A 14,382-nucleotide genomic window follows, 5' to 3' on the forward strand; every position below is an offset into this window, starting at 1 on the left:
CATCAAACACATTTTTATTCTAAGCAACAAAACAAAATTTCACAGAAAAATATATTTGGAATCTAGTTCAAACTAACAAATCTTTAGCAGTGTAACTATATACACAAACACACACACACAGGGTTTGGAAAAATGGAGAATATGTCTTCAGGAAAAGCCACATTTATATATTATACTTCTACAATGTTTTATCTTTTATACACTAATTTACATTCATGGCAAAGTTATACAATTACAACAAGCAAACCATTTTATTTGAATTGCAGTTCTGTTTGTAACTTGCATCAAGATTCATCTGGTAAAAATGTATCAAAGCAAATTATAAAAACCTGCACTGAGAAAGACAAATGCTTAAATAGTTGTACATTGCTTCCATTCCCTTTCTACTAACATATAGACGACAGTAACCAAGTGGACACAGACTAACAGTGCTACCTAAAAATGCTTTGTTTCTCTCATTAACAGCATCACTTATGTTTATATTGAGTACTCTCATTTTTAGCTATTTTTCATTCATGACTTGGTAGTGATACCTCAAGAAATCTTTCTCATATACTTAACTACCACTCTTCTCCTTTTCTTCTTCTAACTCTTGCTCAACTCACACATATTTTTTTTCTTTGTTTTCTCAGGCAAGCCAAAAGTTAACATAAACACAAATCGTAATCATGGCTCACAAAAGTAACATCAATGAGGTAACCAGACTTTAATTTTATTGGCTAATTTCAAAATTATAATGTTTTTCAGGAAAACAGTTTTAGTTATTTTGGACTTAAGGTTTTTTGAGAGTTAGTCTTTGAATCTACTACTCCATTTCAAACATTTTTTCAATGGAAAACAAGTATTCAAAGTGCTATCCAATTAAAAAATTGTTTGAAATACAGGAAGAAGTCCTCACATTCAAGATATTCTAAAATGTTAAGTATTTCGTAATTAAGCCTTAGTATGAAACTTCCTTCAGAGCATCAGAGATCTAATACATTTTGTGTTATAAGATAAATCATTGTGGATATGCCCTCTTTAGGGGGCAAAGGAAAAAAAGGTTCAGAATTTAAGTATCCTAGTTGAAAGGTATACATTTATCATGCTAAGGAGGATTAAAATCACATATTAAACCTTATGTTGAACAATTTTCAAATATACACAAACTGGCAATCTATCAAAGTCAAACAGCTTCAATTAATTTTTGCATAATGTTACAGAATAAAATCTAAGACTTACCTTAACATAACCTTCCAATGCACTGAATTTAAACACTGCCTGAAAAGGTTTTCGGTCAATAGGACATGAAGCCAGTGTCTGAAAAGTGATTAACAAATTATATCTTACAAATGCTTCTTTAGAATAGATCAAAATTATAAATATACTTATAAATGTTCCATAAAAAAGAAAAATATTTTCATCTCTATCTTTGAAAGAAAAATATTTTATATCTTAAATTTGTTTCATTCATTCAAACATTTACTGAATACCTCCTGTATGTTAGATAATTGGAATACAATGATGAACAAGACAGAATCTGTTTTTAAAATCCCATTAAGATATGCTGCCCAGTTGAGAACTACTGGTATAGTGAAAGATGAGTTGGGCTAACAGCAGCAGTTCTGTGATGTAAAGCTGGCTGCTATGCCAAACTTAGGCCATTCCAAATGGCTTAGAAAGGTCCTTCCCAAACGTTAATATTCTGTGACTTAATATTTCTCCCCAATATTAGTTACATTAAATAGACAGTTGCACCAGCAATAAAAATATTTAAAAGATATGAAGAAAATGAAGTACTCCTCCACCCCTCTGCTCAGCCACCTAGATGGCCACTCCAGAGGGTTTCTTATATATAACCTTTTGTGGATATCCACTGCATATACATATATGTGTATCTTTTTAACACATACACTTAAGACTGATTCATATTAGTAATTCAGAGCTGCCTCATCCTTAACAGCATGGTATAAATAAGGGTTTTTTAGTTTACATTTCCTTTTATAGGAGTAAAGTTGAGCATATTTTCCTATTTTTAAGGACTATTCAGAGTTCCTTTTCTTTACGCTGTCTATTCATGTTCTTTGCTTAGGTTTTTATTAGGTTGCTACTCTTTTTCAAATTGAGTTGTAGGTGTTATTTATTAAGGAAATTGGTCCTTAAATCATTCTGATTATAAATCAACATTATCTTGCTTTATTTCCTGTCCTTTTAAAATTCCTGTGCATCGACTGTAAGAGTTTCTCTGATAAAATTATTAAATATTTGTATAAGAATGGGTTTACATTATTTAAAGAATCTAAAATGGAGTATATTTTCTATTAGGGTAGAAGGGAAAACTCTGCAAAGGGCATACCAAAAGGTGATATTATTAATACCTACTGTTACTAAAATAAAACAGAATTTTAACAATCTAATAGCAAGTCTTAAAGAGGAAAGATAGTAATGGAATCTAGATAAATTATGTAAAAAACGTGATCTTTGCCTTTCGGGTTTTATCATGTATCAAGATATGCTTATACAGATAAAGGTAGGACAGTTTGTGTATGGTCCTTGATTATTTTACACATTTTCACAAAGCTCACAAGTCACTCTAGAAGCAGCCAAAACATGAGCTGAGTTACCATTTTCTCTTTTAAACGGACTTCAGTGGGAAAACAGCTTTACCACATCTGAATTAAGAAATGTGACTTTACTATATTAAATTGGTTCAGACTAGAAAAAGCCAGTTCAGCCTACTTTTAAGTACTATGGATTTAGAAGGCTATTACTTTCCCTGTAGAAAACTTGACCTTAAGAAGCTTTGCTTCAGTAACAAAGAAGTTCATATATTTTTTAATAATGCATTGTCTAGTTCAAAGAACTATTAACTATTGTTGTTTATCCTGATGGCATACACTGTATGATTTCTTATGTTAGAGAATTTATTAATGCTGTATTTACAGTTTTCAAAAATATTTAAAAGTAAAATCTGGCTGAGCGTGGTGGCACATGCCTGTAATCCCAACACTTTGAGAGGCCAAGGCAGGAGGATACCTTGAGCCCAGGAGTTTGAGGCTGCAGTGAGCCATGATCACATCACTGTATTGCAGTCTAGGTAACAGAGTGAGATCCTATCTCTGAAATACAGATAAATAAAATAAAAAGTGAAAACTTTCTAGTGCTTCCTATTTTTACAAAAACTTCAAAATATATTTTTTATTCCTATTTTAAAGGTAAATTTAGAGACATTAATAAAAAGATTATGCCGTGATAAATGAAAATTTGTTCCTTTTTTTTTGGTAAAATCTACTAAGATGTATACAGGCTGTGAATTTACTGTATGACATTCGTATCTTGTCGTTTGTGTAAACTTGAGCAAGTTAGTCTCTCTGTGCCTCAGTAACCTTATTTGTGAAAATGAGAAAAGAACTTACTTCTAAGGTTTTTGTGGGAATTATAATTCCTAGAAGAAAGTGTGGCATATACTGAATATTAAGTAGGTCTTGTAATCAACTAGCTTTAGTAACAAAAAACTTAATTAACAAAAGACAACCACAATATGATACATACACACATGAGAGACAAAAGAGTTCCTAAGAATTTTTATTGGAATTTGCAAAGCTTATGACATATAAGGAAATCCAAGTACTTTATTATTTTAGCTGTTTCGATTTTTGACACTAAGATCCAAAGAAAGCCATGTGTTCAAGAAATTTAATCAGATGCATCAAACCTTTCAAAAACTCTCAAATCATGCAAACTCATTTTTTCTTTATTAAATTTCCTCTGTCAACATCAGCTAAACTGCATTCTGTCCTTTACAATTTTTTCTTTCATTTCTTTATTTTTATTTATTTTTTGAGACAGGGTCTCGCTCTGTCACCCACATTGGAGTGCAGTGGTGCTATCATGGCTCACCACAGCCTTCGCCTCCCAGACTGAAATCAGATGATTCTCCCAGGTCAGCCTCCTGAGTAGCTGGGACTACAGGTGCATGCCACCCTGCCCAGCTAATTTTTGTATTTTTCGTAGAGATTGGGTTTTACCATGTTCCCAGGGTGGTCTTGGACTCCCAGGTTCAAGCGATCCACCTGTCTTGGAGGGGTTACTGGCATGAACCACTGCGCCCAGTATTCCTTTTATAATTTTGAATTATGACGGTTTTAATCTAAGCTGTTACTTAAGGTTTTTTGTTGTTTTTTTTTTTTTGGTAGGGTTTCACTCTGTTGCTCAGGCTGGAATGCAGTCACCTGATCACAGCTTACTGCAGGTTTGAACCCCTGGGACTCAAGTGATTCTCCCAGTTTAGCCTCCCAAGTATCTGGGACTACATGCATGTATCACCATACCTGTGTGTTTTTTTTTTTTTTTTTTTTAACATTTTTCATAGAGACAGGGTCTCACTATGTTGCTCAGGCTCATCTTGAACTCCTGGGCTCAAACAATCCTCCTACCTCAGCCTCCCAAAGTGTTAAGATTACAGGTAGAGCCACCATACCTGCTCTGAGCCATTCAATTTGATCTGTTTCAAATAATAGAGCTGTGAGTAAGAGTTCCCTTCTTTTTCTTCCTTAAGCATGATTGCCTTAAATTTATCTAAAGTTTCATTTTAAGAAAAGGTTCCACTGGTATTACAAAAACATAAAGGAAAAACAAGAAAAAAAAAGTAGTAGTAGGAAATCCACTGTCATATATCACCACAGTCTGTATATACTGTAATTTCCTGAAGATAATTTAGTTAACACCAGAAAATGATTTTCTTTGACACAGGCTCAGCCATCAGAATTTTTTTTTTGTTTTTGGACAGGGTCTAACCCTCTCGCCCAGGCTGTAGTGCAGCCGCATCATGGCTCACTGCAACCTTGACCTCCCAGGTTCAAGCGATGCCCTCACCTCAGTTTCCCAAGTAGTTGGGACTACAGATGTGTACCACCATGCCCAGCTAATTTTTTTGTATTTTTTGCAGAGATGGAGTTTTGTCATGTTGCCCAGGCTGGTCTCAAGCTCCTGAGCTCAAAATCAGCCCACCTTGGCCTCCCAAGTGTTGAAATTACAGGTGTGAGCCACCACACCCAACCCTGACTGGCCTAATGTTAAGAAACTCCCAAGGATGCCTCACTCTTATATTGGGCAGATATCTATCCAGAAAGGTCTTGAAGATGTTTTAATTTCAGCTTTCAGAGTAGAATTTACGATTAAATTTCTAAGTTGTGAGGTTTTAAAAGTTCACATTTTAAACTAATGTAGAGAATTTTTAACTAATACTGTATTTTTAAAAATTATTTTAATTTTGAAGAAAATTATCTCAAATTTTGTTTCCTTAAATACAATAAAAATATCCAATTATTTACTATTTTGATTCCTTATATACAACAAAACATCCTTCAATGATTCATTGTTTTAATTAATGACTTTCATTTCAATAATTTTTAAACTATCTAATTCAGTTTCATAATCAAGTAGTCTAATAACATCATTGGCTTTATGTTAAATCCTGTTAATTGGACTACAAAATTAACAGGATTTGCTCACTGCTTTACAGTGTAATGTGTATTAAACAGAACATACATTTTACTGTGAATGCTCTGTACTAAGGTTCTATCAGTTAAGGAGGCAATTTTGACAGGAAAAAACTAATCTTTATGATTTCAGTAAAACATGAAAAAGCTACTATTCTAAAGCATTGTAAATTCTCAGCTCAAACTCACATTTAAATATAAGAACAGGAAACCTTCCTTATTTGGGAATTCAGGATCCTCAATTTCCAATTTTTCGCTTCCTGCTGCTGCTCTATCCTCAATCACATAGGCTGCTTATAGACAGCCCCTCTTAGAAACAAGTGTTAAGTGCTTAAAGACTAAATCTCAGTACCTATGTTTATAGGTACGTTCGCCTGCTCAGGGGAATCTCAAACATCTCTCCTACTAACAAAATAGAGAATATTATATAAAAATTCTAGCTCAAAATCAAATAAAGATGACGTAGGAATGCATACCGTTAGAGGCTAATGCTTATTCTAAAGCTATTTTCCAGAATCTATCTTTTTTCATTTATGGCTACAAAATACCTCACCTGGACTTCCAAATTAATTGCTCACCTGCAGTCAGTCTACATGCTCCCTATCACATTTAACCAGTTCTTTCAAGACAGTCTTTGTCAGTCCATATTAGTGAAACTGTGGGTCTTTATAACAGCTTTCAGAAGTGTATCCCTAAAGGTCAAATGGCTGTCAGTGATAAAATTAACCCCTATTAAGAATGCATTTCATCAAACTACTCAAAGAAAATCTCTTCATGTTCTCTAAGACACTTGATAACAGTTGGGCAGAATTATATTAATCTTAATTTCTTCTGACAATTAAGAGTTAACACTTTATCTAGTATAAAAACAAAAACCTCAGTAAACTACCTGCATCAATCATTTTGCATATTCTGACATTTAAAACTAGGCTACAAAGAAATGCATACTAATTTACCTGACTGGTAAACAGAGTACTTGAAACTCTTTTAGATATATGCTTTAGGTAATTGGTCTTCACAATTCAAAAATCCTCATTGCTCTACCAAAAAATTTCACAAAGGATTAATTCACAGGGTGAAAACAGTGGTGGATCTGAAAAAATTAGCTACAAGTTCAAGTTCTGGCGGAGCTAGCAATCACTCCAATCCACACTAAGGATGAAGATGGAGAGAGCACTGATTACCTATTGCACAGGTGTAATAAATTTTAAAATGTATTTGACAATACTTTATAAAGGACTAATGTTAGTAGTACTACACAGATGCATATACATTACTGTTCACAGAGCGCTACAAAACAGAGAGGGTTCTGGGTTCTGGTTAATTTTTTTTTAAATTAGAATTTGAGGAAAAACTGATCGAAAAATCCCAGACAATAAAGCTTCACTAAATTATATTACTGAAAAGTAGTCTAATAACCAGAATGGAGAAATTTCCACTTAGAAACACACGTATATAAAGCATATTTGTAGTCCAGATGTAAGTCAACTCATGTCTTGATTTTTTGGTATACATTATTAATTCAAAAATATAATCCTCATCTATGTTGAACATTGTTGACTTCTTCAAGAACTGCATGTCACCTAAATGAGACTTTATTTCTAGTTTCATGAGAGATGCTTTTTCCAACTGCCCAATTTTGATTTCATTAACCTTACTCTCTCATATTGAAGCTACTGGCATTTGATACAAAACAGATGACTGAGATAAATAAATTGGGGAAGAATAATCTGCTTACCATGGGAAACTAATCACATTTTTAAAAATAATACTTAAAAAATAAGGGAAATATTTCATATTACTTAAAAGGAAAAAGAATGCCAGCAGATATCAAAAATATCCTCATCACATATGCTGCAGTTTCCATTAAATAGTGTAAGAACTCTTAAATGCTTTAAACATATGTCTTCAAACCATGACCCTTTAAGGGTCAAAGTTTTAATCACTTCTCAGCAACTGTGGTAAATAATGAATCTTTTTTTCTTTTTTGAGACAGGGTCTTATTTTGTCACCCAAGCTGAAGTGCAGTGGCACAATCACAGCTCTCTGTAGTCTTGACCTCCCATGCTCAAGTGATCCTCCAAGCTTCCCATCTCAGCTTCCCAAGTAGCTGGCACTACAGGCATACTCCACCAGGCCTGGCTAAATTTTGTACTCCTCACCCCACCGCCCCACCCCGCCCCAGTAGAAATGAGGTCTTAGCATGTTGCCCAGGCTGGCCTTGAACTCCTGAGCTCAAGTGATCCACCCTTCTTGACCTCCCAAAGTGCTGGGATTAGAGGCGTGAGCCACCATGCCTGGTCAATAAATCCCATTTACTTAACTATGTGTGTGTGTAGGAGATTATCTTGTCTGTAGGAAATCATAATTATAATCAATTGTCACTACTACAATGTGTGTCAAGACTTCTCTGTCCTTTACCTTCCTAATAAAACTGTGCAAGCTAAGATAAATTTATTAAAAGCTATCAATAAGTATATATCTGTTTTTTGCTCACAGTATGGGTAAAATAACTTTCTAACTGAATAGCCGATAAACTTTAGTATACTGGCTCTCTATACATTTAATCCATTCAAAGGTCTTTTAATTTCAAATTGTTGGCTCTAACAGTGATGGTTTAAATTAACAAAAATTTCAGCCTCCCTTAATGTCAATTATTGTGTCACTGTTCCATATTCTATTTTATATAATCATCATTATTTTATAAATCAACAGGCTTACCATCTATGGATTCCTAGAAACTAAAAATAGTCACAGTGGACATGATTAATTTCAATTTGTTCTAGTGTCCCTAAAGGCAGGCAATTAGGCTATGGGCCATGAAGTCTATCAGAGGTTCACCCTGAATCCTTTTGCCCCAAGAGGATTCTATGACACACCTAAAGAGTTTTACTTAATCACTTTAAATTTCCTATCTAGCTTTTGTTTAAATAACCACAAAACCGAAATTTTAGAGCTTGGAAAGACTGAAACTAACTTTGATCTGTGTGTCCAAAACAAACACTATACCACAAAACACTTTAATTACTCAAAACACCAGTTTCTTAAAGACCAGTGTTTGTAAGAATGTGTTCCATGCCTAAAATATTAAGATGAAAAGTAAATAAATGAGTCCTTTTTTGGTGCCTGATATCCATTCTGAATCATATTTCAGTGAACCTTGGGCACAAATCTCAGAAAGCACAGAAATTTTGAAAGATACAGAAATCTAGAAAGATGATCCTAAATGCAAATTGTACTGTTCTCTTATTATGCAGATTTCTGAGCACTGTAAATCTCACTTTGATTTCTAGTCTTCTACTAGAAGTGAACATTCATCCCAGCAATTTGGGAGGCTGAGACGAGAGGACCCTTTAGGTAAGGAGTTTGAGGCCAGGTTGGCAAATACAGGGAAACTCCATCTCTACTAAAAATACAAAAACTGAGCCTGGCATGGTGGCATGTGCCTGTAATCCCAGCTACTTAGGAGCTAAGGCATAATTATCGCTTGGCCTGGGAGATGGAGGTTGCAGTGAGCCGAGATCATGCCACTGCACTCCAGCCTGAGTGACAGAGTGAGACTCTGTCTCAAAAAAAAAAAAAGTAAACATTTGTAAAAATATAAGCCACAGATCTTTTTTTAAAAAAGATTTTAACTTCATGCTATCCCCGAGGTACTTAAAAATCACAATTTTAGAATCCTTGTCTTGTATAGCAAATAAAGATTAACATACTGAATTAAATGAAATTAAATGTCAGAATGTGTAAGAAAGCCTTAGTATAAGACATGGCCTGTTAGGAGACTGAAAACACTTATTCCTAATCCTGAAATACAAAGTAAACTGTAAATTTTGCTTTTAAATGGAAGGAGATTGAGGGAAATGAGAGGATGGAGCTTAATTTATAATGATAAAAAAAAAAAGAAACACAGTCCGGAATTTGAAATCTGATTCTATTTGTCAAAGCACTTACATGCTTCAAAACATAGCTATTTTTATCACGGTAATAAAAGATTCAAACTGAAAACTTAAAGTCTACGAGAGTTTTTTTAGCCAGCATTCACTTATAATTCATATTAGGCAATTTATTAATAGACTGTTCTCTTGTTACTGCTCAACTGAAGGGTTTATTTAACTGATGACTGCTATCGCCATCAGGGACAATGAAATAATTCAGAATATTCTGTTTATTCTCCCTTTAAAGGTTAATTACCTTTGTTTAAATAATATCACAACTCCTCCCTGCCCACTTGACATCCCAATTTATGACAGCAGTATAACAGATAAGTACTTTCTTTTCAAAAGCAATTTGAAAAATATTACATGTGAGAAAGGTGTTGGGTGCCATACTTATGTATGTTATCCAGTATTTTCAACTTAAAAATATTCAACAAGAGTTAAAAATATAGACAAGTTTGTCACTATCTAGTAGAGTTGAATATGTGCATAATCTACAACCTGCAATTCCACCTCTAGACACCTAGAGAAATCTGGAATATGTACATCAGGGTAAAACTTACGGTTGTGTGAAAGATGCACATGAAGTTGTAAAAAAGGATGGAGGACCATATCTACTTATTATATATACATTATAATTTTCTTAGAGAAAAACATATACTCAGATTAAGTTGTTGAAGTTCACAATTATGTGGTCACTGAATACAATCTTATGAAAAGCATTGTATTGAAACTTTCCACCCATCCAACAATATTATTTATTTACCCGAAGCAAAATCTCTAAAAAAATTTAACCACAAAGCAACCATGTGCACTAAATTCAACACAGATAAAATCTTTATTTGGGTGGCAGAAAAAAACATGCAGTATTCCATTAAACAGTGATCCTACAAACACATGGAGAGATTTACCAACCATAGTAATTCAGCAAAACTCAAAATACTTTTCCCCGAAATGCATTTTCACCTATCCTTAGTGTCCCTTCTTGTTAAAGACCAGTTTAGATTTTACTAAAATAGTTTCTATGTATACTATTATTAATTCAATTTGTTTAACAAATTTTCTCTTCCCTTTTCTCAGAACTCAGCCATAGAGTCAATATACAGTTATATTCTCCTTTCCACACTATTAATGAAAATTTAAGCAAAACACAGCACTTTGAAAACTGAATTATGTGATATGCAATTAATTCCAATGTATTTAAGAACATTAACAATTTGAATGGAGCTACTGTTAAAATATTTTTGATATTATCTTCTTTACTAATTTTTACAGATTGACAAACTATTAACTCAAAAAATATAGCATGATTAATATAAACAATAAATTTTTACTTAACATTTCATAACAATAAGGCTTATAATAAATTAATATTTACTTCAAAATATTTGGCCCAAATTGAGTCAACATAATACATTAAAAGTCAAAAATGTCCAGTTTCTTATTCACTGTCTGTGATGGTAATATCTCTAATTCAGACTCTGAAATTAGTCCATACTAAATTAAAAACAGGAATTAGAAAATCAATTCTAAATTCACTTCTGCCTCTTAAACTATGAGATCTTGACCAAGTCATAGAACATAAAATCCAAGTTTCCTCATCTGTAAAATGGAAGGACACTATCGTATCTGCTCTGGTTATTCCACAAGGCTGATATAAAGAAGAAATCAAATAACCTATGTGAAAATTCCCTGAAAAATACAAAACAAAAAGCAGACAGACGGTGTTATTAGTGGTAAACAGATATTATCCTGTTAAGTACAGAGTCAAGTACACTAAAAAATGAATTATTGCATTTGTACCAGAAAAAAATTGTTTGATCTGTTCTTCCTGTAAGGTTATTAACCTTTTCTTTTTCTTCCTTTTTTTTTTTTTTTTGAGACAGAGTTTTGCTCTTCTTGCCCAGGCTGAAATGCAATGGTGCAATCCCGGCTCACTGCAACCTCGCCTCCTGGGTTCAAGCAATTCTCCTGCCTCAGCCTCCTGAGTAGCTTGGATTATAGGCATGCACCACCATGCCCAGCTACTTTTGTATTTTTTTTGTAGAGACGGGGTTTCACCATGTTGGTCAGGCTGGGGTCGAATTCCCAACTTCAGGTTATCCACCCACCTCAGCTTCCCAAAGTGCTGGGATTACAGGCATGGGCCACTGCACCCAGCATAGGTTATTAACTTTTTAAAAAAGAGTATGCATTTAAAAATGTTATTTGCTAAATAAAAAGCTGATAAAAGAAAATTAGAAGAAAATAACAATTTGAATAATGCCAGTATTTGACCAAAGTAGGAAGAAAATACATTACTGTGAAATAATTTATGAAAGGCAGTAACAACTCTTTAGGTGAAATAAAATCATGCTAGAAAATTAAAATACATTAATGTGTCAGACTTACCTCTGCCCATTTAAGAATACAAGTCATACAGAAGACATGATTACAGCTTTCTGGAAAACCAACTTCCTTTTCTAACAGACAATTAAGACATATTGGGCATCTGTCAGCCTCACTGTACAACAGACCAGTGGGAACAGTATTATCTCCGTTTTCTTCACCTGTTAAAGTAAAACAGCCATATGTGCTTTCAAGTTCTCCAGACCAAATAACTTGTGCTTCTAGGAGTATACTGGACTGGATAATCTAAAGGGCCCTCTTACTATAAAGCAAATAGATCCTAGATAAATTGTAACAAACATACTGCTTGAGCCCAACATGCCCAAAATTTACTCTCTTAGATTTTTTAATAGGGGATTGAAACAAACTTTTCATTAATTTTAAAGTAAGTGTAATATTCACATGGTTCAAAAATTTAAGAGCAAATTTCTTATTCAAATCTATCCCCATCCAGTTCCAACCAATCCAGTAACAACTATTAAATTTCTTCTGTGTTCTTCCTAAGAATTTCTAATGCACAGAAAACAAATGCTAATACACTCTTCCACATTCCTTCCTTCACACAAATGCTAGAATACTATCCACACTAATCTGCTTTTTGTTCATTATTCAAATCTATTGGACATTCACTTGTTTTCAACTATTGGTATGACAAACAATGCTGCAATAAAAATTTAGTTACTTCACATTTTAAAAAGTATATCTGTAGTGTAAGTTCCTAAAATGGATCTGCTAGAGTGATGTGTGTATACATTTGTAATATGAATAGATATTAACAAATTATTCTCCTTAGAGGGGGATTTGTACAACTTTAAACACCCACCAGTAAGTAAGGTAACCACCTCATCCATAAGTATGCATTGCTCATTCATAAGAAAATAAGATACTCTGAAATTTGACATAAAAATAAAACAAAAATAAAGGAATGGTCAGCTGAAATGTGAAGTGTAAATATCAAGGAAAGTTGGAATTGTCCTGGGCACAACTGTCCACACTAGTGTTTACATCTGGAGACTAAGCCTTGGAACCACCCCAGGAAGGAAAACTAATCATGACAGACTCCAGTCTCAAGACAAGACTCTTAAATGGGGCTAAAGAGGTCCTAGCATGGGCCTCGGAAGAAACAAATACAAATCCTCTCAAGGAAAAAATACCTAAATTAGGCCTTCATCAATTTAATTTATCCAGTATGAGCTCATAATCAAACATTACCAAACCTAAGAAAATAAGCTGTCTTGAGTGAGAAGCAGCAGGAAACACATTTAGAAATCCACTAACTTCAAATATCAGAAGTTTCAAATACCACATAAAATGGATAATCAGCAGGTTAGATCCAAAGAAAAAATACTGGTGAACTGGAAGACAAATTTGAGCAAACTAGCTAGACTCTAGGAAACAGAAGAGGAAATATAAGACATAGCTTGTGAAACAGAGGTTAAGAAATGAGGTCACAGAAAGGTCTAACATGCTAATTGAAATCCAAAAGAGAATAAAGACAACAAAGAGGTAATGGCTGGGAAATGATTAAAAACATGAACCAATAAAGGAAACACAATGTATACTATTGGGAAATAAAAATAATCCATGCCTAGAAACAATGGAGTAAAACTGTAAACTGTCAAAGATAAAACCAAGACCTTAAAAGCAGAAAATGGGAAAAGACAGATCACCTACAAGAGAATAATTAGACTGTGAAGAAATTTCTAGACAACAAGGAAAAAAATATGATTAATATCTTCGAAGCGCTAAGAGAAAAAAAACTATCATTCCAGAATTATCTACTCAGTAAAATTATCTTTGAATAGTTTTAAAATGGATAAAATAGATACAAAAACTTAAGAGTTTACCACCAATAGACCTTCACTAAAGAAGCTTCTCAGATTTATTTTCAGAAAGAAAAGAAATAAGGCCAGGCACGCTCACCCTTGTAATCCCAGCACTTTGGGAGGCTGAGTTGGCTGGATCATGAGGTCAAGAGATCGAGACCAACTTGCCCAACATGGTGAAACCCCATGTCTACTAAAAATATAAAAATTAGCTGGGTATGGTGGCGTGCACCTGTGGTCCCAGCTACCTGGAAGGCTGAGATAGGAGAACTGCTTGAACTCGGGAGGCAGAGGATGCAGTAAGCTGAGATCACGCCACTGCACTCCAGCATGGCAACAGAGTGAGACCCTGTCTCAAGAAAAAAAAAATAAATAAAGCGGAAATAAGCAAACACTGCCTGCATAAAACATCATCTAATTGGTGGTGTTTGAAGTAACAGAACTCAAATAATGGAACTATAATCTATAAACTGGGATTAGGATGTAGAGTTAAGGCGTACTTGGGTTCTTCTATTGGCAGTGAAAATTAAATTAGCTTCAGAAGCAGAGGATAGTGTCAATGCTTTTTTCTTTTTAAAAAAGACGAAGACAAAAACAGAAACAGTAATTCCTAAACCAGTAGAGAATAAAGCTTAAGAAAAATGGGAATAACAAACCAAAAAACTTATCAATTGAAAATAAAATATGGGAGGAAAAAAAATGTATATACTTAGGCAGCTTATTTCAGAATTTAAGAACAACAAAAGTAAGTAA

The 14,382-nt window shown here is 33.8% G+C and overlaps 1 protein-coding gene and 1 long non-coding RNA gene across 6 annotated transcripts in view; both read right to left on the reverse strand.

Annotated features, from left to right (window-relative positions):
• Window positions 1-14,382, reverse strand: part of SCAF11 (SR-related CTD associated factor 11) — a 78,660-nt gene that overhangs the window by 30,556 nt on the left and 33,722 nt on the right. For all 5 annotated transcript variants that reach the window (XM_032248389.1, XM_032248388.1, XM_032248385.1 and 2 more), the window contains 2 exons: window positions 11,807-11,964; window positions 1,222-1,299 (listed from right to left, as the gene is read on the reverse strand). In XM_032248389.1, the coding sequence (XP_032104280.1) occupies window positions 1,222-1,299; window positions 11,807-11,964 (236 nt within the window). The remainder of the gene's footprint in view (window positions 1-1,221; window positions 1,300-11,806; window positions 11,965-14,382) is intronic.
• On the reverse strand, window positions 3,261-4,272 carry LOC116530329. Its single transcript, XR_004259944.1, has 2 exons — window positions 3,880-4,272; window positions 3,261-3,835 (listed from the first exon to the last, which is right to left on the reverse strand). It is a non-coding gene; the product is annotated as an uncharacterized LOC116530329 (long non-coding RNA).

This window comes from Sapajus apella, unplaced genomic scaffold (assembly GCF_009761245.1).
Source record: "Sapajus apella isolate SASKATOON/1434 unplaced genomic scaffold, GSC_monkey_1.0 scaffold66, whole genome shotgun sequence".
NCBI lineage: Eukaryota > Metazoa > Chordata > Mammalia > Primates > Cebidae > Sapajus > Sapajus apella.